General features: G+C 41.7%; 1 protein-coding gene and 1 pseudogene across 2 annotated transcripts in view; both read right to left on the bottom strand.

Moving 5' to 3' along the window:
* The window catches only part of MAP2K6 (mitogen-activated protein kinase kinase 6), a 95,199-nt gene extending 72,846 nt beyond the window's left edge, over positions 1 to 22,353 (bottom strand). The window contains exon 1 of one of the 2 annotated variants that reach the window (XM_037127991.2): positions 22,067 to 22,353. In XM_037127991.2, coding sequence (XP_036983886.1) covers positions 22,067 to 22,082 — 16 coding nt within the window. In that variant the 5' untranslated portion in view covers positions 22,083 to 22,353. Of the gene's footprint in view, positions 1 to 6,242; positions 6,264 to 22,066 lie in introns of those variants that run through there. The other variant, XM_037127992.2, reaches the window with a different exon arrangement.
* A 2,405-nt stretch (positions 22,354 to 24,758) lies between these two features.
* On the bottom strand, positions 24,759 to 24,828 carry LOC119036371 (uncharacterized; annotated as a pseudogene).
* Positions 24,829 to 25,907: the final 1,079 nt, after the last annotated feature.

The following is a 25,907-nucleotide window of genomic DNA, read 5'->3' as shown; positions in this document are numbered from 1 at the left end:
GTAATTTTGGGGCTTGGGATTAAGCAATAGGATAGAAAATACAGTTTCATAATAATAGAAGACCAAGAGCTACAATTCTTATAGTCTATGAGATGCCAGGCACGTTTGGGTACTGTCAAGTCAACCTCTGTGATTATTGTGATCATTGCCCCGCTTTATGGATGTGGACACTCAGATTTAGTGCAGTTAGATAGTCAAGGTCACACAGCTGCAAGGGCAAGAACCAGATTCAATTCATGGTTTGTTGCCCTAAACAGGTCCAAGAGGAAAGGGGTCTTATTCATCCAGGGTGGGGACTGGGGTAGGGTTGGCTGTAAGGTCAAAAGAAGTGGCCCAAGGAAATGTTGTCCTTAGGGTGCAAGCTTAATACAACAAAGAAAAGACCATTAAAAGCAGGGGCAGAAAGCAAGAGGGTAGGCATAGAGGAATGAGGTGGGAGTGGGGATGGGGGGGGGGCAACTTTAGGAATTCAGAAAGCAGAGAATAACGTCACTCAAGAGAAGTAAGGGCCCTGGGATCAGAGAGACTGGGGTTCAGGCTCCGGCACCACGGCTTCTTAACTGACGTGTCCTAGAGAAGAAATCTGACCTCCCCAAGCTTCCCTTCTCACATCCCTAAAATAGAAATAATAAACCTGACTTTGTACAGATCATCTCTGAACCTTTTTCACAACCCCATGAAGTGCTTGAGAATCACAGGCCTCTAAGAAATGACAGCCTTGTTATGAATCAGATTAGATGAATCAATAAAAAGATGCATGCAGAGAAAGATGTGAGGTCAGGCCGGGGATGTCTGGTGGGGCATGGGGCGATTTCTATTCTAGATAGTCTCTCTTTTCTCTCCAAGAGGCACACTCATCTGTTGAAAGGCAGAGAAAATGGAGACGTCACAAGGCAGAAGATTAGATGACCTTCTCTACAATTCTCGAAACATTAAAACGGAAAAGGACCTGAAGAATGACTGACGGTCATACCCTGGTCCTTGAACATCTCCCATCTTAAAGAATCTGGTTCTCAACCAAGGTGTTCATGGGCGCAAAGAATGTCTCAGTTGCTGAACAAAACTTCCACTCTTGACCTGACAACCTTTCATAGGGATACATGTTTCTAATGGGAAGAATAATTTAGCTTTTGAACAAATTACTTCTTGAACAGCCTTCTAGAATGAATGAAGTTCAAGAACAGAGATTCCACTGTAAGTGAATTCTTGTCCTGCCTCCATTTTACGGGTGTGGAAACAAGCAAATTTGTTCCACAAAAGGCCAGACAGGACACACTGCAGGGTTTGTTGTCCACAGTTTCTGTCCCAATAACTCAACTCTGCCATTGCAGCATGAACCAGAGATAATACATACACAAATGTGTGGTTATGTTCCAATAAAACTTTATTCACAGACACAGGAACTTGAGCTCCATATAATTTTCATGTGGCATGAAATATTCTTCTTTAGATTTTTTTAACCACTTAAAAGTGTACAAACCATTTTAGCTGTCAGACTGTACAAAACCACACCATGGGCCATCAGTCTGCCAGCCCCTGATGTGTGCTGGTTATGGGTTCAGGCTAAAGAGAGCCAGACATGAGTTTGAGTTTTGCCCCAACAATTTACTTGGTGTCAAACTTCAGTCATGATATTGAGCCTTTCAACATCTCATGTATGGACTCCTCATTTATAAAATGTGGACAAAAATGAAACCTATTCCATACAATTTTGTGAGGATTAAATGAGATAACACATATGAGAAAGGTTACCAGAGGCTGTGGTTCAAAATCAAACCACAACAACAAACAAAACAGTAGGCTCAGGAAAACACAGTTGACGCAGTTCACTAAAAACTACCTTTGTGCCCACACACTCAATCCAATACCTTTTCCAGTCCCAAAGCCATAGTACACTTGGATTTACAAGAAGTCATATATGCATGAATATGTTCATTCATTCACACTAAACAAGTTCCCTGTCCCCTTGGAAATATTTCCCCATCCTTGAGATTTCACCATTAGAAATATGGGAAACTATAAGGAGGAAAAAATGTGGTCTATCCATACAACAGAATGCTGTTCAGCCATGAAATAGGGATGAAGCACTGACACCTGCTGTGTATAGCACGAATCTTGAAAACATTGTGCTCAGTGGAAGAAGCCAGACACAAACAGCCACACGCTGCATGCCTCATTCCCAGGAAATATCTAGAACAAGCAAGTCCACAGACAGAAAGTAGATGAGCGGTTCCCGAGGGCCGGAAGGTGGGGTAATGGGGAGCAGCTGCTTTCCACTTGGGGCGATAAAAATGTTCTGGAGCTGGAGTGGTAATAGTTGTACCACCTCGTGAACACACTAGAAACCACAGAACTGTATGTTTTCAAATTATTTAAATTGTGAATTTTACATGGATCTCACCCCGATAAAAAAAAATATAAAAGACGCATGAGGATTCTGCAGGTGTAGTAAGAAGTTCTCATTTGAGAAGTGAGAAGAAAGCCTTAGAAGCCGTGGTAGCCTACCTTATAGGCCAATCCTGTGTACTTTTAACAAATCATTTATTCAAACAGCACTTGTTGAGTACCTACTATGTGCCAGGCACTGAACCTGGCTCTGAGAATAAAAGAGTAAACAAGATCGAAAAGTATTTCTTAAAATTCTTTCCCATCTATAATTAAGCACAGCAAAACCCTCCATGTAGTCATTTCTATGAAAGTACATGCAGAATATTTGCTGTAGAATCATTATTATACAACTGAGAAAAATGGCATCATTTCTTCATCGCCTCTCATTTTCAGACTGCTGGATAACTAGCACACCCAACAGTGAGAAAAAGGAAGCGCGTGCCATCTGGATGGAAAACCTTGGAGGACTGAAGCGGGTGAAGTTGGGGTGGCCAAAGCTCCAGGGGGAAAAGGGTGGAATTCAGATGAGATCTGCTAATTAGGGAACCTGCTGTCTTTCCAAAGCTAACCCTCTCCAGGGGACACAGAAGGGTGACAGCTGCTCACTTCTCTGAGAGCCTTGTCTGCGGCCTGACAGTCTACGCGGCTGGCAGGGCAGTCACTTGTTTTCTTTTAAATCAATTCCAAATGATTGGAATCTATTTTAGATTAAAAAAAAAAGTTTTAGGGCCACCAGATCTACACTAAGCCAAAAAAGCTGATTTCTGTGCTTTTCTTGTAGACTTCGTAACCCTTCTTAGCCCTATACCCTGGCATTTTCGACACACCTACAAAGAACTAAGCTCTTTTTCAAGCTCCATTGTTTACTTTTTATTCTTAGGAGAGTGAAAATGGATAAATGCATTCTGGAAAACAAACAAGGGTCCAGTTAAATGTAAATTCAGGTTACTATGAGAGCGTGGTTTAAGTAGTTAATTTCTCCCAAACATCTATAAAAATACTAAAAACATGGATTATTTTCTGGAGTCCAACTGGTGTTGAGGAAAGGTGAGAGGTACATCACCTGCTAGCATTCACCCTTCTTAATCTTATGCTTTTTCATTCACGCCACATCTATCTCTGTAGTCCCCCTATGTTTAAGCCTTAACGTATCTTCGCCCCAAATTAGGCATTTCTTTAAAACAATGTAGTTTCCATCCAGTTACAACAAGTGGAGACTGAGGCCCAAGGAGGTTAGATGAAGGAGATGGGATCACAAATCCAATTTCAAGTGTACGTAAGAGATTAATCTTTTCTCTCTGACTGGTCACTAAGTTTGCTACTAGGAACTATGCCTATACAAGACTGTGGATATAGACTTTGGAAATTATTAGTTAAAAAAAAGAAAACTGAAAAATAACGTTAGTGACTTTATCATTTGAAAGAAACCACCTTAGGTTTGGGTTTGCATTCCATCATCACCTAGGCACTCCCGCCTGCATTCCTGGAAGACTCGAGAACCATGGAATAGTCTCCTCTTCCAGAGAACAAGACGGACTTCCAAAGGTCCACATGGTGAGGATCTCTGGCTCTAGAACACAGAGGCTGGGGTTTCTGTTCTGTTAAACCTCCAGAATGGCAGGCACTCAAATGTGACCTCATCGAGGAAGCAAGTGAGGTGAGCAGACAAGCTCCCCACTCTTGGCAGGCAGGAATGTCAAGCGAGTTAACGAAAACACACACACACAACAACAACAACAACAATAACAACAACAAAACAGTGTGGGAGACAGGCCCATATGAATAAAAATCGTATAATCAGACCTCACGGCATACCCGGTAGAAAAGTAGCAAGTGCACATTGGTGAAAAGCCAACACAATGTCATGAGTTGAGTCACCACATGGTAAGTTAAAGAAAACTGCATTCAATGCTAATCAACCTGTACAAACTCTTCCATATAAAGGTTGACAACTTTTTCCCCCTAACTGATAAAGAGAGGTAGTCGTAGACTTGCCAAAGGAAAGCTCTTCAATGCCAATTTGGCTCTCCATTTCGTACTGAGCTCAGAATATTAACAAAACCTGTTGCTAAGGGACATAGATGCATGGTTGAGTCTAAAATGCAAAATTATATTAAATATAGCTGCTGGAAGGAACCCTCTCTCAGTAGTACTTCATACTGTGTATTAGAGTCAAGCAACAAATGCCTTGGGAAGGCTTAGGCCTTCCATACCTTGGCCTGTTTTTCCTACCTTATCTCTCTCTGCTCTACTAGATGACCTCTACATTCCAACCAGTTTTAGGATTTTCTGGATACTCATGCCATTTCACTGTGCTCTGTAGACCAGCGCCGGGTCTGCTCTGACACCCTGCCTCCAATCTGACTCTCCCATTCATTTTCTAAGATTTAAGCAATTAATCATTTTTCCTTTGAACTATCACTAAATCATACATGTTGATACACCCATCTGTCCCCATTAGATGTGAGCTTAGCACAAGTAGGAATTATCTCTCTGCACACTCCCTAGTGCCTCACTGGGAACCATACTGAGAAGAATCTGATCAATGTACAGGGTATGAATGAGTGGATGAATGGCTGCCTGCATGACTGAACAGACCCATTCAATCATCTGATGGCAGATGAAGTGAAAAGAGGTCCTGATTTCCACTGTGCCTGGTGCCCTGGTGCATTTTGTATCTTTAAGCCTCAGGAGTTAGTTTCTGTCATGATAGAAAGAATATAAGGGCTCCCCCAAAAGTCAAAGGTTGACTTAGCATCAAGACGCACCTGGGTTAATCACAACTACCCAGATGTCAGTGTTAGGAGATCTGCCTTCCAGATCTAGCTCACCGTCACCTTGGTTTTGTTATTTAATTTCTCTGGATCACAATTGCTTCATCTATAAAGTGAGGTGTTCAGCCAAGATGATCTCCAAGGTCCCTGCTAGCTGGAACATTTCATGGTTCTAAACTCTTTACGTCTTGCCAGGCATCTATTGACCAGACTCTTTATACCACATACACTTGGGCAAATGTCACGGCATCAAAAAACTAATCTTGCATTCATCAACCATTGGAGACCACCAGTGTGTCTTTTCTGTGTTCTTCTCTTATTGCTTTTTTTTACTACTCAAGTGGCCTCCTTTCTTACAAAGGCAATGAGCAACAGAACAAATAACATATTTGGTCTGGGCCTCTCCCACTCATAGAGAAAATGAGAGAAGCTGAGGAGATGCATCACCTTCTTTGATAATGAAGTTCTTTTTTATTAATCATATGCAAACTTAAATATGATACAAAACACCACAGGTCACAATACTATCAAAGGTTCATTCGAGATTAAGCAGCCATACTTGTTTTCACTTTTTTAATGTATTTCCTTCCTGCTTGCTTTACTATGTCAACCTATTCATCTGTTGCAATTGTGCCCCCTACTCAGATAACCTGCTTCTACAGCACCTCTAAGCGGGCCATGGGCCACGGGCCATGGGTTTGCTTACCCCTCATGTACACAGGGATGAACACCTGACACAGGTCTAGCCAATCCAGCAGCCACTCATAACCAGAGATAGAAAATTTGATCTCAGACCAGAAATGCAACCAGTCAAAGAACGGTGGGTACTAAAACTACAAAGTCATACAGACACAGAGCTTAGAGCTCTTTTAAGCCATGTGCCTATTGATGAGTTAGCAAAAGCCTGATCTGCAGGGGAAAGCAGAAAAGACTCAGAAAAGCAGAAAGAGGGCTCCCATGAAGGGAGAGAGGGAAAAAGAGGGAGTGAGAAAATGCAGGCTCAGCTGCCATCGATTCAGTGAAATTCTCCCTAATAAAGACTCCAAACTGAGGTAAAACGAAATAAACACAAACACGTACCCATAAAGTCTTATGTAGGTATATATGTCTCCATTCTTCCTGGGCCATAAGCATCACTCCATCAATGTTATCACCCTCTCGCCATAACCTATTGCATCAGGTAGGAATCTGTCACTTAAGCAATTCCCTTATTATTATGCAACAGGGTGTTTTTATTTTTGGCTATTTTGACATGGCAGTTACGTAGTAAAAAACATGAACTTTGGAACTTCAATGAACTAGATTCAAATCCCAGCTCTGCAACCACTACCTGTATGACCTGGGGCAAGTTACTGATCTGAGTTTCAGTTTCCTCCTTTTAAAATGGGGATCATTTTACCTTCCTTGTAGGTTTTTATGAGAGTTAGAGCTAGTCAGTAAAGTCTTTATCACAAAGCCTTGCACCCAGTAGGCCCTCAGAAAAATCACTACCTCTCACAGGATAGATTCTCCTAAATAAAAATGTTGGATCAAGGGGAATGAAAACTGTACAGAGTCTTGATATGTCCCAGCTGCTACGGCAAAGACTCCGTCTACATCCCCTGATACACTTTAAAAACAATTTCTTCCTCCCAGCTTTGACTTGGAATTTGGATGTCTAGGAGCCAGGGCTGCTTCTTTACCTCCCAACCTGAGAGAACAAAACCAGGAGCTGGTTTCTGTCTTAAACCAAGCAATTGCCATTTCCTGCTTTCCTCCGGCTCTACTGGTCCCACTCGGAGAGCTGTGCACAGGTTCTCCGTGTGAAGATAGGCCTGGGCTTGTTACAAACAAGGCCCAAACTAGTTTCTGTTGCTTCTTTTCTGCGTACTCCTCTACACCCAACCTCCCCAGGGCTTCCTATGATGCATCATGACACAACAGCCGGAGGAACAAAGCTTGCTTCTGAAGCCGAAAGAAACAGGTGAGGCAGATACTCATTTCTTACACACAGCGCTCATGGGGAATAAAAAGCATATATTCACACCTGTATTCCGCACACTGGTATCTCGCACTCCTTCACTCTCTGACCCCTGCTTTCCCACAGACCTCCCTGTTTATAACTTCTCTCTTTCCCCGCCATGTTGGCTCAGCTAATACTTGACTTTCTGCCTCACGTCTGCTGGATGACCACTCCCAGGAGTACCTACCGCTGAGCTCTGAAGGATTCCTGACTTTCCCGTGGCTTTGCCTGGGCTGCCCACCTGGCCCCTGCACTTGACGCAGGCCACCGCAGGACAGTAGGACTGGCGATGGACGTCTGCCCTAAGCTGGGAAAGTTGCTTCCCTCTGACTACCCCCCACCCCCAACTACCTCACACAACATGTCCTAACACTGTCGCCCTTTACTGTCTCCTCTTACTGAGGCTGATCCTGGTGTTTTTATACCTAATTTTATGACAAACATACTCAGACGACATTAAAAAAAGAAAGCCACACATTTACTGCAATGAGTAGGCATACAGTTAAAAAGACCTTTGTTAACGATCAATATCGTAAGAGCTTGGTAACACTTGTGTGATGTTTTGTTTTGTTTTTGTTGGAGGTTCGTTTGGGGTTTTTTTTTTTTTAGGCCTACAGGCCTTTTCTAAAAATAAGCTCTTCCTGGCTACAGGTCCTTGGTTCTTGCTCTTGTTCCCTCTTAAGCTTTGTTCCATTAGGACTGGAACCATGTGACGTGAAGGGGAGGATGTGCCTTTTCCCCACTCCAAGTGCCACCTCTGTGTACACGCAAGCTGCTTGTGACAACTGAATGAGTCGCGTGTCGCATTACCACCAAACAAACACTAAGAAGCTTCGGGAATCAATTCAGCAACAGCACATGTGCGGATGTGCAAGGACTTTCTAACTTAACGCCCCCCATTTCAAAGCGTCCGGTCTGTCATTACGATCGAAAATCAGAATAAAGGGCAAGGAGGTGGTCTGTTCAAGGATCGATGGCAAGTCTCCCATTTTACTTAAGTTCCATTATACCAGGTTAATATCCTCCATCTCCTGACAGGCTTTCCTGATCTTCTCAAGCTGTTACCCCCTTCATCTTCCTTAGTATCCCACCTGCCTCTTGTACCAACACTTGTGTGCACAGCCCACAGAATAGCATTACTTTGTTGACATGCTTGTTTTCACATGGGATGGGCTGAACTGTGTACCCACCCCAAATTCCCACGTTAAAGTCTTTTTTTCAAAATTTAAAGTTTATTTTTTCAAGTACAGTTCATATTCAGTATTGCTTTGCATTAGTTTTAAATGTATATCATAGTGGTTACACAATCATAGGCTTTACAAAGTGCTCCCTGCAATCCTATGTCAAAGTGATAACTCTTAGTACTTTAGAATATGACCTTACTTGGAAATAGGGTTGTTGCATATATCATTAGTTAAGATGAGATCATACAGGATGAGGGTCAGTCAGCCTTTAATGCTGACTGGTGTCCTCATAAAAGGAGGAAATCTGACACAGGACACAAACAGGGGGAACCCCACGTGAAATGTGAAGACAGAGATCTCAACGACGTAGCTACATGGTAAGCCATGCCAAAGACTGCCAGCAAACCATCCAAATCAGGGGACAGATTTTTCCTTCGCAGCTCTCAGAAGCAACCAGCCCCATCTCCATATGGCTCTCAGACTTCTAGTCTCCGGAACTGTGAGACAGACAACACACTTCTGTTGTGTGAGCCACCCACTTCGTGATGGCGGCCCTATCAAAGGAATACGAACTACCTGACTAGGAGCTTCTTGAGGGTAGAGATAGAATTCTATTCATCTTTGTATTCACCAAATAAATGATCTGTGTTAGGTGCAGATTATTTGTTTACTTTTGTTAATGATGTCTGTGAAAGTCAACTAAGAAATATGAACACATATGGCCCTCTGTACCCCCCAACCCGCCCATCCGCTACCCCCTCTACCTGGCTAACATTCACTCTCTTGTACTTAAGATAGGTCACATCAGAAAAATAAATTAAATCTGGAAGGTCTTTCTAGCCATAATGTATCAAAATTACTCAATCTCATTTTTAAGTCAATTCCAGTATTAAGTCTGCCATTCCACCCCTGCCCCGCTGCCACTTTACCTATAAAAATAGAAGCTCATTCAGGAGCAAAGTCCCAAGCACGAAGACTTGGCAAGCCTCTTGAATGAGATGGTACAGTTGGCAGGTCCTATCTACCTGGCTGGGTCATATGGTCCCTTTAACTGTATGGCAAAGGTGAAGCAAAAACTGCCCTGTGACTTGCTGGGCTCTGACCGGGCAATTCAGCCCACCCACTACATCCACGCCGCTGATCCTGCATTGAATAAAGTCACTGAGGAGAAACAAGGTGTTTCTCAGCCACAGTTACACTGAGAAACAACCCTCTGGAAGCTCCAGAGCTTAGGTCGCTGTTTTTGAAAGGAAAATAACGATAGAAAAATTAATTCAACCTATCAACTGCATGAAATATATTGATCGTTTCAATGAAGTTTTTTGAAACTAAAAATACATGCAAAAAAAAATTTATCAACTCCCTTGTCCATATCCAATATCCTGCTTGAGAAAATAGGTTTGGTAAAACAAAGAGCCATCTGGAGCCCCTCAGGTAAAACGAGAATTCAGAAATACATGAAACAGTTTCCCTCCTCCTTAACTGACTTCAGATGATTCTAGAAAAGGGAAAAGCACTAAGAAATGCAAAAAGGCAAGTTGGCAGGTTATGAAAAATGAAAATTACAGCTATGGTCATGCTCCGGAAAATATTCCCTGACCTAGCCAGACATTGATTATTGAACCAACAGCTTGCTTTTATAATTACAGTGTGCCTATAAACCCAGCTGATATGATGATATACTTGTTTAACTATTAACTGCTAGGTTTCCTGGAGTTTCCACAATCTAAAAACACCTAAAAGTACGTGATATGATAGACTGCATTTATTGACCTATCTTGACTATAAGCAATAACGACTTCCAAAATAAAGGGAGTTCTTAGGAAACACGAGAAAGGTCTTTAAAGCTTTAGGTATTAGCTAGAGCATCTTCTCTTTTTTATTCTCTGAAGAATTGCTCTGTCTACATTAACATTTTATTGGTGCCCTTAGATACTGAGGTCAAGATTCTTTTTCCATACCTACTTAGAACCTAGGACCCAATTTCTTTATAAACTCTGAAAGTGATGTTAATATTCCACACTCATTGTAAGAACTCTTCTGATCCACAGGACCCCCCAACTCACCGCCTCTTCTAGGACTCGGGCTTATATTCTGCCCATTTCTGTGCTTTTCTTACCTCCTACTAGACTTATAAGCTTCTCAATGGGTAGAAAAACAGAAGAATGAAGCAACTCTATGTTTATGGCAAATTTAAGACAGCACAGCGCCTCCAACCCAGAAGTGCACTCAATAAATAATTACTGAATAAATGAATGCCAAGCCCTGGCCAAAGCATGTGACATGTATGACTTTGCTTAAGTTTCATAACAATCCAGTAAATGAGGTTCACTCCCTCCATTTAGCAGGTGAGGAAGCTGAAGCTGAGGTTAAGTAGATGTTTTAAGGCTCGTAGCTAGTGAAGAGGAAGAATAGAGGAGAATGAATTTCTGTATAGTTCCACCTAGCACATCTTAAATGTTTTAACAATACAACAGAAATTTCTTTGTTAAATAGATCTCAACAAATAAATCCCTTATCCAAGTTCTCACTTTAGGTATATTTAGAGTCTTTGGGATTACTTTTTTTCAAATGACAAAGGAGTTTGGCATGCAGGAACGAGTAAATAAAGTGGGGAGAATACGCTTGTAAAGTTTTTGAAATCACAGGAAGGCTGTCTCTGAACATTCATTGCAAAGGGATTCCCCTACTCCTCGCCACTTAATCCCCACTAGTTCTTCGGTTGCAGCCTTACCCTTTTCTCTAATTCATCCTTCCCATGTGCTACTGGAGAAGGGAGAAGTAAGAGAGGGAGTAAATAATTTGTAACTCAACATCCAGACCATGTATTTCCATGGCTTCAGCATGGATCACAGGAAACAACTCAAGCATAGGCATGACTGTTCTGCGTTGGACAGAGAGAAAGCTAAGAGGGAATCCGTTAGTTAAAAAAAAATTCATTCCCAAGCCCCCCTACCACACAAAGAGGTCATTCTCGTTCCTTGCACACCATCCAGTACAGGAAGAAAACAGTGGAGATGTTGGTTCATTCACAATTTCAAGGAAACTGCATTTGTTACATTTACGTAGAAATAACCAGGAAGAAAAAAAAGTCTCTAAGCCAAAAAGGGGTCACAGAACCCCTCTCGTTAGGTATGATATCAAACTGGCCATGTTCTGATTGCTGCATTAAAACAATTTAACTGATGTGCAGGAAAACACAAAGTTTGGATCTCTTTAGTCACAGCCTGTAAGACAGCTAATGGAACTGATATTTATTGCTGATATTTAACATAAACTTCCAATCTGTATAGACCAGTACCTATTGGTAAACCAATTGTACCCAGCCTCCTTCATCCAGTGGGCAATTTATACTTGGAATTCAACCTTCACAGTGAAGTAGTCAGACTCAGCATTCTACGATCAACAGAGACTTAAAGGAATATGTCGCCCTGGCTGACGTAGCTCAGTGGATTGAGCGCGGCCTGTGAACCAGAGTATCGCAGTTCGATTCCCAGTCAGGGCACATGCCTGGGTTGCAGGCTAGTTCCCAGCAGGGGACGCATGAGAGGCAAACATACACTGATATTTCTCTCCCACTCTTTCTCCTTCCCTTCCCTTCTCTCAAAAAATAAATAAATAAAATATTTAAAAAAAAAAAGAATATGTCAAAGGGAACACAGATGCAGGTCAGCCTCTTACTTCCCATCCCTGTCCCCTCTTTGCCCAAATTCCCATGGAATCCATTCATGTGATCTGGCTCTGACCATGTCTTTTGGGTAACAGGTTGATCAGTCTACTATGGAGCGACAAAATAAGTGGAGTAGCCGGGAGCTTGGGTTCTGGGGTCAGACAGACATTGACTAAAGTCTCTGCTCCGCCACTATCGGCCTTGACATCAAAGGCAGGTTCCATGACCTTCTGGCCTCAGATTGCTCATGTACAAAATGCAGCATCACCTTGTCAGGCCCTAGTGAGGGGAGAATGAGATCCTCCCTGTGCATCACTAAGCACAGTAACAGGGAGAATCCGTCGTGGTGTTGCCATCTTACAGGGCACAAATTAGGACTTCCTTGCATGTGACTTAAACTCGCCTCACTCTGGACACAGGGAACACATCTAGGCTCATCCACCAAAGCTACTCTGTCTTTACGGAGCTTCCACCTGCTCCTCCTTCCTTCCCTTCTTTTTAAGAACCTTTACCATGACCTTGTCTCCTAAATATACACAATTCCCACAAATTAAGTGACTCTACAAGTAAAAGGATAATCATACTTGCTCAAAAATAGTGTCCACCCAGGGCTAGGAGGTAGAGGATTGTGAACGTGAGAAAATGGCTCTAACTAGTATAGGAGATGATAGCCCAAAACGGCTCTGGGTGGGTTGGAGGCTGTTGGGCCATGGAAGGTGGTTTCCATCTTTACGCCACGTAAAGAGAGGATGGAACCTCTGACCTGGGTCACAATAATATTCAACAAAGCCAGGCAACAGTGGTAGCATGAGAGTTGCTTTTATTGATTTGCTGTTTAAACAAAGTGTGGGATCAAGAGGAGAATGAAGGGACAAAGGAAAGAACTAATGAGCAGCTTCTCAATGGGCAGGGGGGAGAAAAGAAATATAAAGCGAACAGGAAGGGTGCATCTGAGGGGAAAGGACCCCAGGATGGGCTAAAGGAGACCAGTAGCTCTGTTCAGCAGAAATGAGCAATAGCCTACAAATCTCATAACTGGAGAAACATCTCTCAGACATTTCCTGTGGGTGGCCCCAGAGGTCGCTGGCTGAGTAGCAAGTGAGTAAGTTTTCCAGGTTAACAACTTCCAGTTAAAGCCAAAGAGGAATGTAATGTGGGGGCCCCATCATAAAAAGACTCCAGATTGTGCCAAAGTTAAATTGTGAAGAACAAGCTCATCAAACTTTGTTTGAAAAGGGCTGGACAATAAATATTTTGGCTTTGCGGGATGCTTTCCATTACAACTATTCAACTCTACCATTGTGGGGCAAGAAGCAGCCATGAATAATGCAGAAATGAATGAGAAAAGCTGTGTCCCAATAAAACTTTATTTGTAGACACCAACTTTGAATTTTATGTAATTGTCAGGTGTCATAAAATATTATTCTTCTGATTTCTTCCCCCTGTCTTACTTAGCTCAGAAGCTGAAATTAAAAATAGGTGAGAGCCCTGGCTGGTGTGGCTCAGTGGATTGAGCGCAGGCCTGTGAAGCAAAGGGTCACTGGTTTGATTCCCAGTCAGGGCACGTGCCTAGGGTGCAGGCCAGGTCCCCGGTGGGGGACACATGAGAGGCAACCACACATTGATGTTTCTCTCCCTCTCTTTCTCCTTCCCTTCCCCTCTCTCTAAAAATAAATAAATAAAATATTTTTTTAAAATAAAAGAAAACAGATCAAGAGAGTTCCAGTAAGCGCCTACTGAATGCTTGAACTCAGAAGTGAGTTGATTGCATTACGATGGTTTGTAATAGATTTCCTGTGTGCAGGTAAGTCTATCGCAAACCCTCTGAACATCCTGAACATCCTCTCATTGTAGAAAGAGGGGGTTTCAAGGACTGCATAGCAAACGGTGCGGAGCAGCTCAGGGAAAGAAGACCCTCTAAGGAGACAGAGTTGGGGAACAAAACCCAGGGTGGAAGGGGGCAGCAGTGAGAGCGGCAGCGGTCATGGAGGAAGCCGGGAATCCTTTCACTTGGGGTGTATCTGTGCAAAGTCCCCTCTTTGGCCAGAGGGCAGCCAGCTGCAAAACACTTTCAGATTATTTGTGATAACCCTTCAAAGGTTCAAGTTCAGAGGTAAGTTGCTCCAGAGACCAGCAGAGAGGCTGGATGGATTCACTTCAATCCTATCCCGTCAAATTCTTTGGACAACTCATCTTGGTTCCCAAAATTTTTCAAAAGGAAAGTTAGTTAGCCAAGGATCCTGCAACCTATAAATCTGGTCAGAGGAGAAACACTTTGGCCATCGGAAGTTGCTTTTTATGCAATTCCCAAATAATCCAGCAAAGATATAATGGGAATACTGATGCCAACACAGAAGCACAGGGAGAAAACTGCATTATAATTTAGTTAACCCAAACTTTTTATGAAAGGTGGAGGAAAATGATGGAGATTCCTATTAATGAAAAATACTTTCATTGTTGGACATTGATTGAGCACCTATTATTTATAAGCACAGCGCTAAAAGAGAGGGAGAGGCAGAGATATGTAAGAATAAATGTTAGCTACCCAGCAAGGGCTTTCAGATATTGTCCCAAAAAGACAAACAAGGATCACAGTGGTTAAAACTTGCAGCGGTATAATGTAGGTAATGGGAATTACGATGAGAGCATTTGCAAAATATCCTCCAGCACAGGGAAGAGCAGGTAAGAAACTCCACCACCATGATTCATATATCACCATTTCTTGGGCACAGAAAAAGAACCCCCCACTGATTGTACCATCAGCCCCCTTGACGATCTGCTCCCCACAAAAGCAAACAGGAGAAAAAAAGTGAAATATACTAAGGATTATGAAGGAAAAAAATGTTTTGCAAACGTGGATTACCAGTGTTTGCGTGTGGTTTAGTGAAATGAATTTCAGGACAGAGAATCAAGAGTCCTAAGTGCTACCTCTGGCAAAGCACTTACTGCCAAGGCATCAGTTTGCCCATTTGTTAAAAGATATGGTTAAATGATAACACTCCTTTCATAGCTCTGAATTCTATCACTTATATCAGGATGCTTAAGTAGGCACATTTACTAAGGAAGGCTATGTGAAGAATTTGTTAGTGTGACTGACTTATTTAACTTGTGAGGCCGTCAAAGCTGAGAGAGCCTTAATTCTTCTACAAAATCTAGTCAAGCACCCTTTGTGATTAGACAATGCACATGAAGCTAAAAAAAAAAAAAGAAAGGGATTATTCTACAACAATGCATGTAACACAACCATGTGCTATGTAACAATTATTTATAAAACTAAGGAAAAACTACTTCTGCCAGTAGAGATATCTGAAAAATGCAGAAATGTCCAGAAGTAAGTTATTTTCCAGACTGGAATCTTAATCATATCATTACATCTTTCTTATTATTTTCACACAGGTCTTGATAGCTATAGAGAGTATAATAAAATGAGTTTATAAAATGTGATGTTTGCCCTGGCTGGTGTAGGTCAGTGGATTGAGAATGGGCTGTGAACCAAAGGGTCGGCAAACCGAAGGGTCAGCAGTTTGATTCCCAGTCAAGGCACATGCCTGGGTTGCAGGCCAAGTCCCCCAGTGGGGGCCACATGAGAGGCAACCACACATTGACGTTTCTTTCCCTCTCTTTCTCCCTCCTTTCCTCTCACTCTAAAAATAAATAAATAAAATAAAAATAAAATATACTTTAAAAAATGTGATGTTTATACAAGACATTTTTGTTAAAATTATAATTAGAACTCACCAAGGACTTAAACTGTTTAATGCAAAGTACCCATCTTTCAATCCATGATTACTTAAGCTTTGCAATTTTGGAATGTTCTGGCCTAACTCTGAAAATCATTTAATTCCCTATTTAAAAATTTAGAGATACATTTTAAAAGAAAAAACCTTCAAATATATGAAACACAAATGTTAAGAAGGGGTAAATTCAACTTCTTTATTACTAAGAAATGCAAATGAGAGTAAGGTGTTAATACCTGTTACTGAATTGGTAGCTGTTTTTTTTTAAATTTTATTTATTTATCTTTAGAAGAGAAGGGAAGGAGAGAGGGAGAGAATATCAGTGTGTGGTTGCTTCTCACATGGCCCCCACTGGGGACCTGGCCCGCAACCCAGGCATGTGCCCTGACTGGGAATTAAACCTCGATCCTCTGGTTCGCAGGCCCGTGCTCAATCCACTGAGCCACAACTGCCAGGGCTGTTTTTTGTTTGTTTGTTAGTTTGTTTTTAAACCTCACTGGAAGACATGTTTATTGATTTTGGAGAAAGGGGATGGGAGGGAGAAAGAAAAGGAGAGAAACATCGATGCAAGAGAAATATTACACTGTTTCCTCTCAGATGCACCCCAACCAGGGGCCTGGGGACCAAACCAGCAACAGCGACGCAGGCATGATGTGCCCTGACCAAGAATTGAACCAGGAAACTTTCAGTTTACAAGATGCCACTCCAACCAATTGATGCCACACCAGCCAGGGTGGTAGAGATGTTGTTTTAAATTATTCTACCCAGGATGAAGAAAAGCAGGCATAACATTTCTGGAGAGCAATTTATTTGGCAATAGTTACTAAAATGTTTAAAAGGACAAAATGGGCACTTCCAAATATTACTGGGGAGAATAAGAATTAGTATTATTAGCTCTCTGGAGGGCTGTGCATGCCCTTTGACCTAGCACTTCCACTTGCATTTCTTTAACATCCTACAGAGAAGATAAGGCAAATGTACAAAGAAGTGTGTTCAAGGTACTCTTTGCAACTTTGTTTACAGATGTAGAAAAAATGAAATTACATTAAAGTCCAATTGGAGATTGATTAAATGGCTACATTTTTACAAATTACAATAAGCAGCTGTTTTAAAAAATGAGGTGACTATATGTGTACAAATCTGGAAAGATGTCCAAGATACGTGGTAGAGTATAAGGCAATTTGCAAAGCGTTGTACGCACTATGGAAAGTAGTACACATATATGTGTGCGTGCAAATGCCAAGAGACAGTCACCAAAGTGTGAACAGGAATTAGCTCTGGGCGGGGTGACTGAGTGGTCCTTATTTTCTTATTACGGAGTTCTTTTTGGTTTGAATTTACTGTCAGCAAGTCTATTTCATTTTACAATAACTTGAAAAGCTATTTTTAAAAGGTGAAGAAGAAAATGGAGAATTGGGGCAGAATTGGATGACCATGGCAGTTTAATATAAAGCCACAGTACGCACAGTAACATACGAACTGGAATGACCATCACGGTAACACTCATCGTACTGACAGTTAACAGCCCCTCCATGTTCACAGCAGTGTTATTTACAAAAGCCAAGACATGAAAAACAACCAAAGTGTTCTTTGATGAAAGAATAGATAAAAAATGTAATATATATACACTTGATATATATATTACATTATATATATATTACATTTCTAGATATGTAATATATATAAATGTAGTATATATCCATATATACAATGGAATATTAGCCATAAAGAGGAATGAAATCTTGCCATTTGCAACAACAATGGATAGAACTTGAGGGCAGTATGTTCAGTGAAATAAGTCAAAAGACAGAGAAAGACAAAATACCATATGACCTCATATGTGAAATCTAACAAAATGAAAAGCAAAAAACAAGCTCATAAATACACAGAACAGATTGGTGGCTGCCAAAAGTTACAAACTTTCAGTTATACCATAAATAAGTCCTGGGGATGTGATGCACAGTGTGGCGACCACAGTTAACAATACTGTATTGCACATCGGGAAGCGTCTGAAAGGGTAGGCCTTACAAGTTCTCATCACACAGTCTGCACCTAACAGATGGTGCTGGATGTCAGCCAAACGTATGACCATTTCACAACATACACAACTATCGAACCATGCCGTGCATCCTGACTCTAACAGAATTGTGTACGTGAATTATAACTTAAGTTTTAAAAAGTTAATAAATTTAAGGTTTTATTTAAATAAATACAATGGAAATGGATCATATGTCAAAAGAGATTAACTTGGAAATATTTCACAGTATATTGGTAAGTAAAACAAAAGCTAACTACATATACATTAGTTTTAGACATATTTTGGATATATATATACACATGTTTTAGATATATACATATATATCCATGTTTTGGATACATGTATAGATATCTAATGGATATATGGATAAATATATATATGAAAAGAAGTCCAGAAAGGTACATGCCAAAATGTACATTGCAGTAACTGGTGATTCTTATTTTCCTTTCCTATATTTTAAAATATTTCTACAATGAACAAGTATTATTTATGTATTTTTTAAAGATTTTATTTATCTATCTTGAGAGGGGAAGGGAAGGAGGGAGGGAGAGAAATATCAATATATGGTTGCCTCTCATACGTCCCCTGCTGGAAACTGGCCTGCAACCCAGGCATGTGCCCCGACTGGGAATCAAACCGCAATCCTTTGGTTTGCGGGCCCGCGCTCAATCCACTGGGCTACACCAGCCAGGGATATTTATGTATTTTTTAAGTTTTAAAAATATTCCTTATAGATCTTTCAGATTTGAAAACACTGAAAATGCTTACAACACTAATCTGAGAAAAACAAAGGGTGAGAATCTTGACCATTTCCGCCAGCATTGAATTTCCCACCAGAGACCCCCTGCCAGCCTCTGCAGCCAGGCGCAGCCTGCTGTATACAGCTGAATGCCACACCAGCACAAAACAGGCTCAGGAAACTCAAGGTGCCTATTCTGATTTTGTGTCCTGAGATGGACGAGGTTATAAAACATACTGGCTCAGGTTACAGGCTGAGCATGACAAGTCCGTCTGGTACAACCTCACAAAGGAATTTACACAGAATGAGAAATGAACACATCTCATTTCCCAGGGTAGAATCGATTACAAACGCAAAGACCCATGCAGGGTTAAGTCCTTGCCTGTCACTGTCCCGCATGCTTCTGAATTACGCCTCACATGCATTGCTCACGTCAGGATTGACCTATAACCATATTTTTTAAAGGTGATTTTTTTTTACTTTAAAATCACTTTAAAAAGTGAATATCTACTATGTCCTATCTTAAACTAAGATAATCTATTATTTTTAAAAGGTAAATGGAGAGGGAAGTGAGGAAGAATGCCTTTTAACAGAGTCAAACTTTTTGTATATTTTCAGGTGAACCGGGAGAGGCCAGACCAACCCACCTCCCTCCCCTCCCCTCTCCCTCCCTCCCTCCTCTGATCATTGTGGCTGATAACAATAGTTTTTCTCTCCCTGGTAATGTAGATGACACATTTTTCCTGTAGCCTGTCTTCCTGTAAAGTGCAGGAATTCCTGCACTTTCTGGGTGCCCTTCCTGTTAACTTACATTTCAGATTTCCTCAAAAGGCATTCTACCGCTTTAATATTTGAAAAATGTCAGCTCAACCCCAGACAGCTAATATCAACAAGCTGAAAAGCATACCACCTAAAGTTACAACAGTGGAACACAAAATTTCTTTTTAAGAAATTCTTTCTCGGAATCTTGCTGTTCGTTAGGCTGGAAAGAAGCAACCCAGTCCTTCCAGCTCCCAGGGAGTCTGTAATTCTTTTGCCTGTGCTGTGCCTTAAATTAGAGGTCTGTAAAACCGAATTATAGTGATCTAGAAAGTTCGTAAAGGTCCTTGAATTGAACATGTTGTTAAATGCTTCAGTGCTAAGAGGTTGCATCCACCTTTCACTTTTCCTCCCATTTCATTTGGTTCTTCTAGCATGACAAAGAAGTTTTGGTACTGCAAAAAATGTCTTGGCCATTTGAGAATACGTAGCCGAATTAGGCCAATTCCACATTTAAAGTCCAGGCCAGGCTCCTTTGCCATTTCTGAAATGATCACCTACTTCTTTCTGTCCATAATTTTCCTTTTGGCCAGGAACCCCATGTTCACACCAGACGCACCTTCCAAATGGGACCCAATTAAGAAAACTTACTGATTTATTATGGGAATGCCCCTAATGGAAGCATTCCACGCTAATACATCCACAACATGAAATTAACCATAACAAAGGTTAACTTCCCAACTCAAAAACTTGCTCTACTAGGAGGGAGCTACCTTAGGAGTATATCCAAAAAAAAAAAAATGCAAATAGGAACCTGATTTAATTTAGACCCTAAGGTCCAAAGATAAGACCTCTATAACAACACCTTTCTCATGAAACTTTCCTGACTATCTACCAGAGAGAAACTCATTTGTATCTTTAAACTCCAACTTTGCCTTTTCTCTTCACTATCTATGCAATTACCCAGCATTATAATGACTTGCTTTCTTTCACCAACCACATGGTAAGTTCCCTGATGCAAATGACTACATTTTAAATATTTTTCTATGCACCGAAATCCTATGCAGTATGGGGATATATATATATATATGTGCGTGTGTATAGATGCACACACACATACACACATACATACACACATACACATACATATATGTCATAATATGTATATACAATATATTAAACTGAACTGAATGAGTGAATATATACCCAATACAAACTAATTAGATGCCATCTCTTTAATACATCGAAGCACGGAATGCCCCTGGTAAGCTGTTTCTTCTCTGCTCAATTAGACTGTAGATCTCCCCTATATTAAGGAACCTAGGTATCTCATGATGCCAATTCCTGGGTTCTTCAGCCCCCAGGTTTTTAGATTTCATGCTTCCCTAACACTCAGAGAAAAGCTGAGCCCCACCTCCAACTATATGTATCACTTTCTTTAGAATATATGTCACTTTCTTTGGGGGCTGAGATGTATTATGTCCAGCTAGTAGAATTAAAAAGTGGTGCAACGACTCTCAAAAAAGTGGCAGAAAGCTTATGAGAAACTTAAGTTTCACCAGGTCTTCACCTACAGCCTTACAATGGATATACTTACTTATGTAGTGCCCCAGGTAAGCCTAACTCACCTAGTGGTTAACTTGCCTCTTCCATGCATACATGCTCCTTTGGCAAACGCCTTCTCTATGGTGAAGGATTTGTTCTGAAACAAGTGAGCGACTTAGGGTCCTACAGGACCTGACAGCAAGCACTACCTCAGCTCTCTGATGCCATGTCAGAAATTTTATTTTTTTAGCCCCCTCCCCAGCACGGTATTAGGCTTCCAAAATACAACTGTGTGAAAAAAAAAAAAAAGAAAACAAAAAAAGTAAGGAAAACCATAATCTTGAACTTCTTACCTATTATAGCCAACTAAATATATGCAATCGCATGTAAAAGACTTCATTATGGTTGCTAATGAAACAGGACAGTCCCTGGATGTTAGTGTAATGTTTCAAAGAACAGTTTTTCTCCCAATATTCCTGCGCCCCCGCCCCAGATGCGACGCATCTCCCAAATGGGAAAATATAAAACACCAATGTCCTCACTGCTGCTTCTAAATACTGTGAGCCAATAAGCAATTGGTGTAGAGTGCAAAATCTCGGAAGAGAAAGACTTCTTGTCTGCTTTTTTTGGTAATATGCTATTATGCATACTTCACCTTTACTTCCTTTAAAAATCAAAAGTTGCTTAATGTTCAAAGCGTATCAATGGAAATTTAGCTAAACACTGGCACAGTAACGGCTCATTCCCAAAGGAATATAAGATTACATTAATTTCCTACTAGTTTAACTCAAGTTTTACCTTTCATCTTCACCCACAGACTTTTTAAAAGTTTGTATTTCTGTTGCACAGAAAATTACTTACAATATGCGTGAATACTAAAGAATTTTACAATTATATAAAGCATTGCACATTTAGACGCTACCAACCTGCTCTATCTCTCCTGACTGTGCAAAAGGAAAAAAGAGCTCAGTAATCCTAGCAGAAGAATGCAAATAACGTCAATGCACAGCTGAACTGCAAGCCCTGCCTTACAGGAACTCTCTGTGTCTGCAAAACACACACACACACACACACACACACACACACACACACACTAAACAGGAAATGCAACTGAGCTGTGGAAAACCTCAAACTTAAACATGCAATCGCTAGGCGAAAATTGCATCCATGCATTCATAAATGCATGCACAACCCTTTGCATTTTTGCAATTAATGCAAATAGGCTCTTACCTTTCGACTGAGACATTTTCCCCTTTCCTTTGATGGGGGAGGGGAGCACAAAAGACTTTGCCTTGCTTCTCTTCTGTAGCTAGTTTTGCAACAAAGATGCAAGCTGCAGGCGTGCAATCTTCATGCAAGTGGAGTTTCTCTTGACCGATGCAGCAGATGGACTTTCAGGGAATCCAGATGGAAATGCACACCTTGCAAAACAGACTGGAAAGTGATTTTTCCCCCAGTTGCAACGTTAGGGAAGGCTGTGCTGCAGCTACATGATGGGCCAGGGCTGGCAGCTAAAAGCTCCAAACTTGGAACTGAGTATCTTGTGCGCAGACGTCCTTCCTGCGAAGGGCGCGGGGGCCGCTGGGTAATGTAGTTCACAAGCAGAGTCCACGGGGCTCTGATTTAAGGAAACGTGGTTGCGCCGGTCGCTGAGCGAGGTGACTGGGTGCGACCAAGATTGCGCCCAGATAAGTCTGACATGCACTCGGTAGTAAGTGGTGGACGAGAAACGGACAAGGCCAAGGGGAGGGGGCATTTTTGTTATCGAAAAGCTCCTGAAACAACAGCTGAAGAACCTTATGTAGGCTAAACGTTTTTGGCTCGCTCAGAGGGTCCGTTTGGGTGTTTAGTATTTGCAGGGAGCACCTGTTGTTCTCTTCCTGCCTGTAGGTGTTTCATGCTCACATCTCCATTTTAAAAAACATTTTTCTCGCGTGGAGAATTTGTTGATGACTTGGCTGGCTAGAGGTAAGGTTCCTTTTGCAATTGCAGAGAAGATGCAACGTTTTATTTAGTAAGAAATGATCCAGATCCGTTATTTTAAAGTAAACTGAAATTCAGTAGTAGGGGCATTGCGGGGTGGGTTAGAGAGTTCTCATTTCTGGAAGGACTAAAGAGGAAGTTCTGCTTTTTATATATCATGGCTAATTTGATCAAAGTTAAAATATTTAGATGCTTTTTCTTACCTGGGGGGAGGAAAGTCCCTGGCCTAAGGGAAAAAGTGGGTGGTAATCTGAAATTAACAATGTCAAATGTTTGGTTTGTTGAATTTCTTCAACAAAATTAACAGGCATTTGTTGAGCTCCTGAGATGTGCCAGGCACCTTTCTAGGGCCTGGGTCATTCATCCATTTGTCACTATTGGTCATGGGTGGGGTATAAGTAGCCACATGGTGGAGGACAGAGGTGCATAGCGTTGGAACGGAGGGAGTGAGGTGGAGGCCCAGGCTGAAATGAGCTCAGACTCCTACTTCATGGAGTAGGACCAGACTCAGAAATGTGCTTTTACGGTAGAGAGGGAAGAATTGAGGATTTCGGGGTTCTTCAGATTGAGCCAAGCACAGCGGAGGAATGAGGACAGCCTATTCAGAGAACACTGAGGATAGCGTATTTGCCTGGTATACAGAAGTGGTGGGGGTGGGTGGAATTCATGGGCGTGGACTCTACCAGGCCTTAAAGGCAGGCAAGAGGTTTGGACTTCATTCTGCAAGTATCTGAAAGATGGTGAGAGGGTTTTTGAAAAGAGGCATAGCTTAATCAAAGCTATGTTTTAAGAAGGTAAATTTGCCCTCTGCGATCAAGGTGGGTTGAAACCGGGAGAGGCAAGAGATAGGTCAGGGCAGTAGTGAAATGCAAAATGAGGCCCTTTTAAAGAAGGTTCAACTAGATTTGATGACGGCTAATGAAAAACCATTGGAATTTTATGAAGAATTTTAGGACGCTGGGGCCTTCTGAGTGATGGAATAATCAGAGGAAGAAGGCCACCATGTTTCAGCTTCAAATCAGCTCCTAAAACAAATATGTGACAGGGCATGGAACTAACATTCATTTACCTGAGTTGATCCCCTCTGTTGACATAATTATGAATGAATGGACATGATTGTGAGTTAATCAAGGGCACCTCACGTTCCTAGTTACTGCCTCTGCTAAGAGGGAGGGGTTTCTGTCCCACGAACATAGATGCAGGGACTTACTAGCTCACTTCACTGCCCTGGACAAATGTATGCTGCCTGTCTCTTCCTTGCTTTCTTGCAAGCCCGTTCTCAGCTCCTCAGTGAACCAGCAATTTTTTTCTGTCTCATTTATTACCAGGAGGCATGTGTGTATGGAGATCCATTGCAGTGCATCTACTTCACTTTTCCAAACATTGAGGGAGCGCCTGCTCTGTGGCCGGCCCTAGGAGAGCAAGTAGAATTGCTTAGCCCAGGCAGGGCCTGAACAGCCGCCTAGAGCTCACTTCAGTTTGCATTTTTACATGGTCAGCAGCATTGCTTTTAAAATACCCCAGATTCCCTTCTTTATGGAAGAGTCGTAATCACAATGTGTCTGGTGCATTTTACTGCTGTCATTGGTGCTTGTACATTCTCTGCATAGGCATGCAGAGATCATAGTGGCAAATGGATTGTGTTCTGAAAGTCAATCAGGAATTTGTATTCCCACAGAAACAATGATAAGTTCAACAGCCAATGCACAAATACACCCATGCATGCAAAACACCTTTGACCCATATATTACCTGAACCCTATATTTAAAAATAGCAAGATTTATCATTTTTCTTTCTGGGAAATATGCAGGGGTGGGCCAAAGTAGGTTTACAGTGGTTCCTATGGAAAATAATACAATAATTAAGGCATAATGCTACTAGAATAAACTTAGTTTTGCATACGCACAACTGTAAACCTACTTCGGCCCACCCCTGTATTTTGCGCAGGGGCCATGCTAATTTTCTATATATCGTTCCAATTTTAGTATATGTGCGGCCGAAGCAAGCACCAACCCCTGTATTTTGAATTTCCTTCTGGAAATCATCCTCTCTGTGAAGTCTCAGACTCCAGAGGAAAAGGTCTCCCCTGCCCACATTCCTGGCTGGAGGAAAGGGCTGTCCTACTGTATGGTTATGGATTCGTGGGAATTTCCTCTTTTTACCAGTTTGTGGCAATGCTCCTAGGACCAGAATGTCTCCCACACTGGGACTCGAGAGTGAAACCTGGCGTGATTATTCTTTTGCTGGACAGTACGTCAGATGCTTCTCTTGAGGTGGCTTGTCTCCTACTTCACATCCTCCATATTTGTAATTTTCTGTATTTCAGATCTTTCAAAAATGCAAGCTGTGTGCACTCTGCCCTGGCATCTAGCTACCTTCAAGATCAGTTCCAAGTCCTCTGCATGGTATAATTGGCTCCTCAAGACCTGGCCCCTGCTTGCTCTCCAGCTTCACTTCTCACCCTCTGTCGACACACTACTCCCGCTGCCTGGCAAGCCTTTTTTTTTTTTCTCTACCTAGCCCATCCTGATGTATCCCTGAAGACACGGCTTAGCTGGCACTTTCTTTCAGCCACCTTCTGTGATACATTACCCTATGAGCACCTTCAGTGTGAATGAAATACATCCCCTAATAGCGTAGTATTCTGCACACACCTTTCCCCTAACACTCATCATAAGGCTAATAGGTGTTCATTTACATATTTGTCTCCCACAGAAGACTGGGCTCATAAAGATCAGAGACTTGTGTGCCCACTGTCCAGTATCTAGCATATAATAGGCACTCAAATGCATGCTGCAATAATGAATAGAGTAGATGAGGGCAGGACCTATGACCACAGCTAATCCAGAAAAACTAGATTCCAACTGCAAGAGAAACTTGGACACCTGGGGAAAAGCCCTCTGCTGTCAGATTAGAGGTATTTGATTCTTGGAATGAGGCCCTTAGGTTAGGTCAGACTGTCTATGAAGGAATTATTCTAGAGGTATATGTGGAGCAGGGAAGGTATTGCAGGTAGAGTGTCACAACCGGCGATGATTGTACTCCCCTCCCCCAGGGTTCATTTGGCAATGTCTGGAAACTTTTTGGT

Source organism: Artibeus jamaicensis, unplaced genomic scaffold (genome assembly GCF_021234435.1).
Source record: "Artibeus jamaicensis isolate MK-2021 breed Jamaican fruit bat unplaced genomic scaffold, CSHL_Jam_final contig_1998, whole genome shotgun sequence".
Classification (NCBI taxonomy): domain Eukaryota; kingdom Metazoa; phylum Chordata; class Mammalia; order Chiroptera; family Phyllostomidae; genus Artibeus; species Artibeus jamaicensis.
The sequence above is the reverse complement of the archived record's forward strand: the minus strand, read 5'-3'. Positions and strand labels throughout refer to the sequence as shown.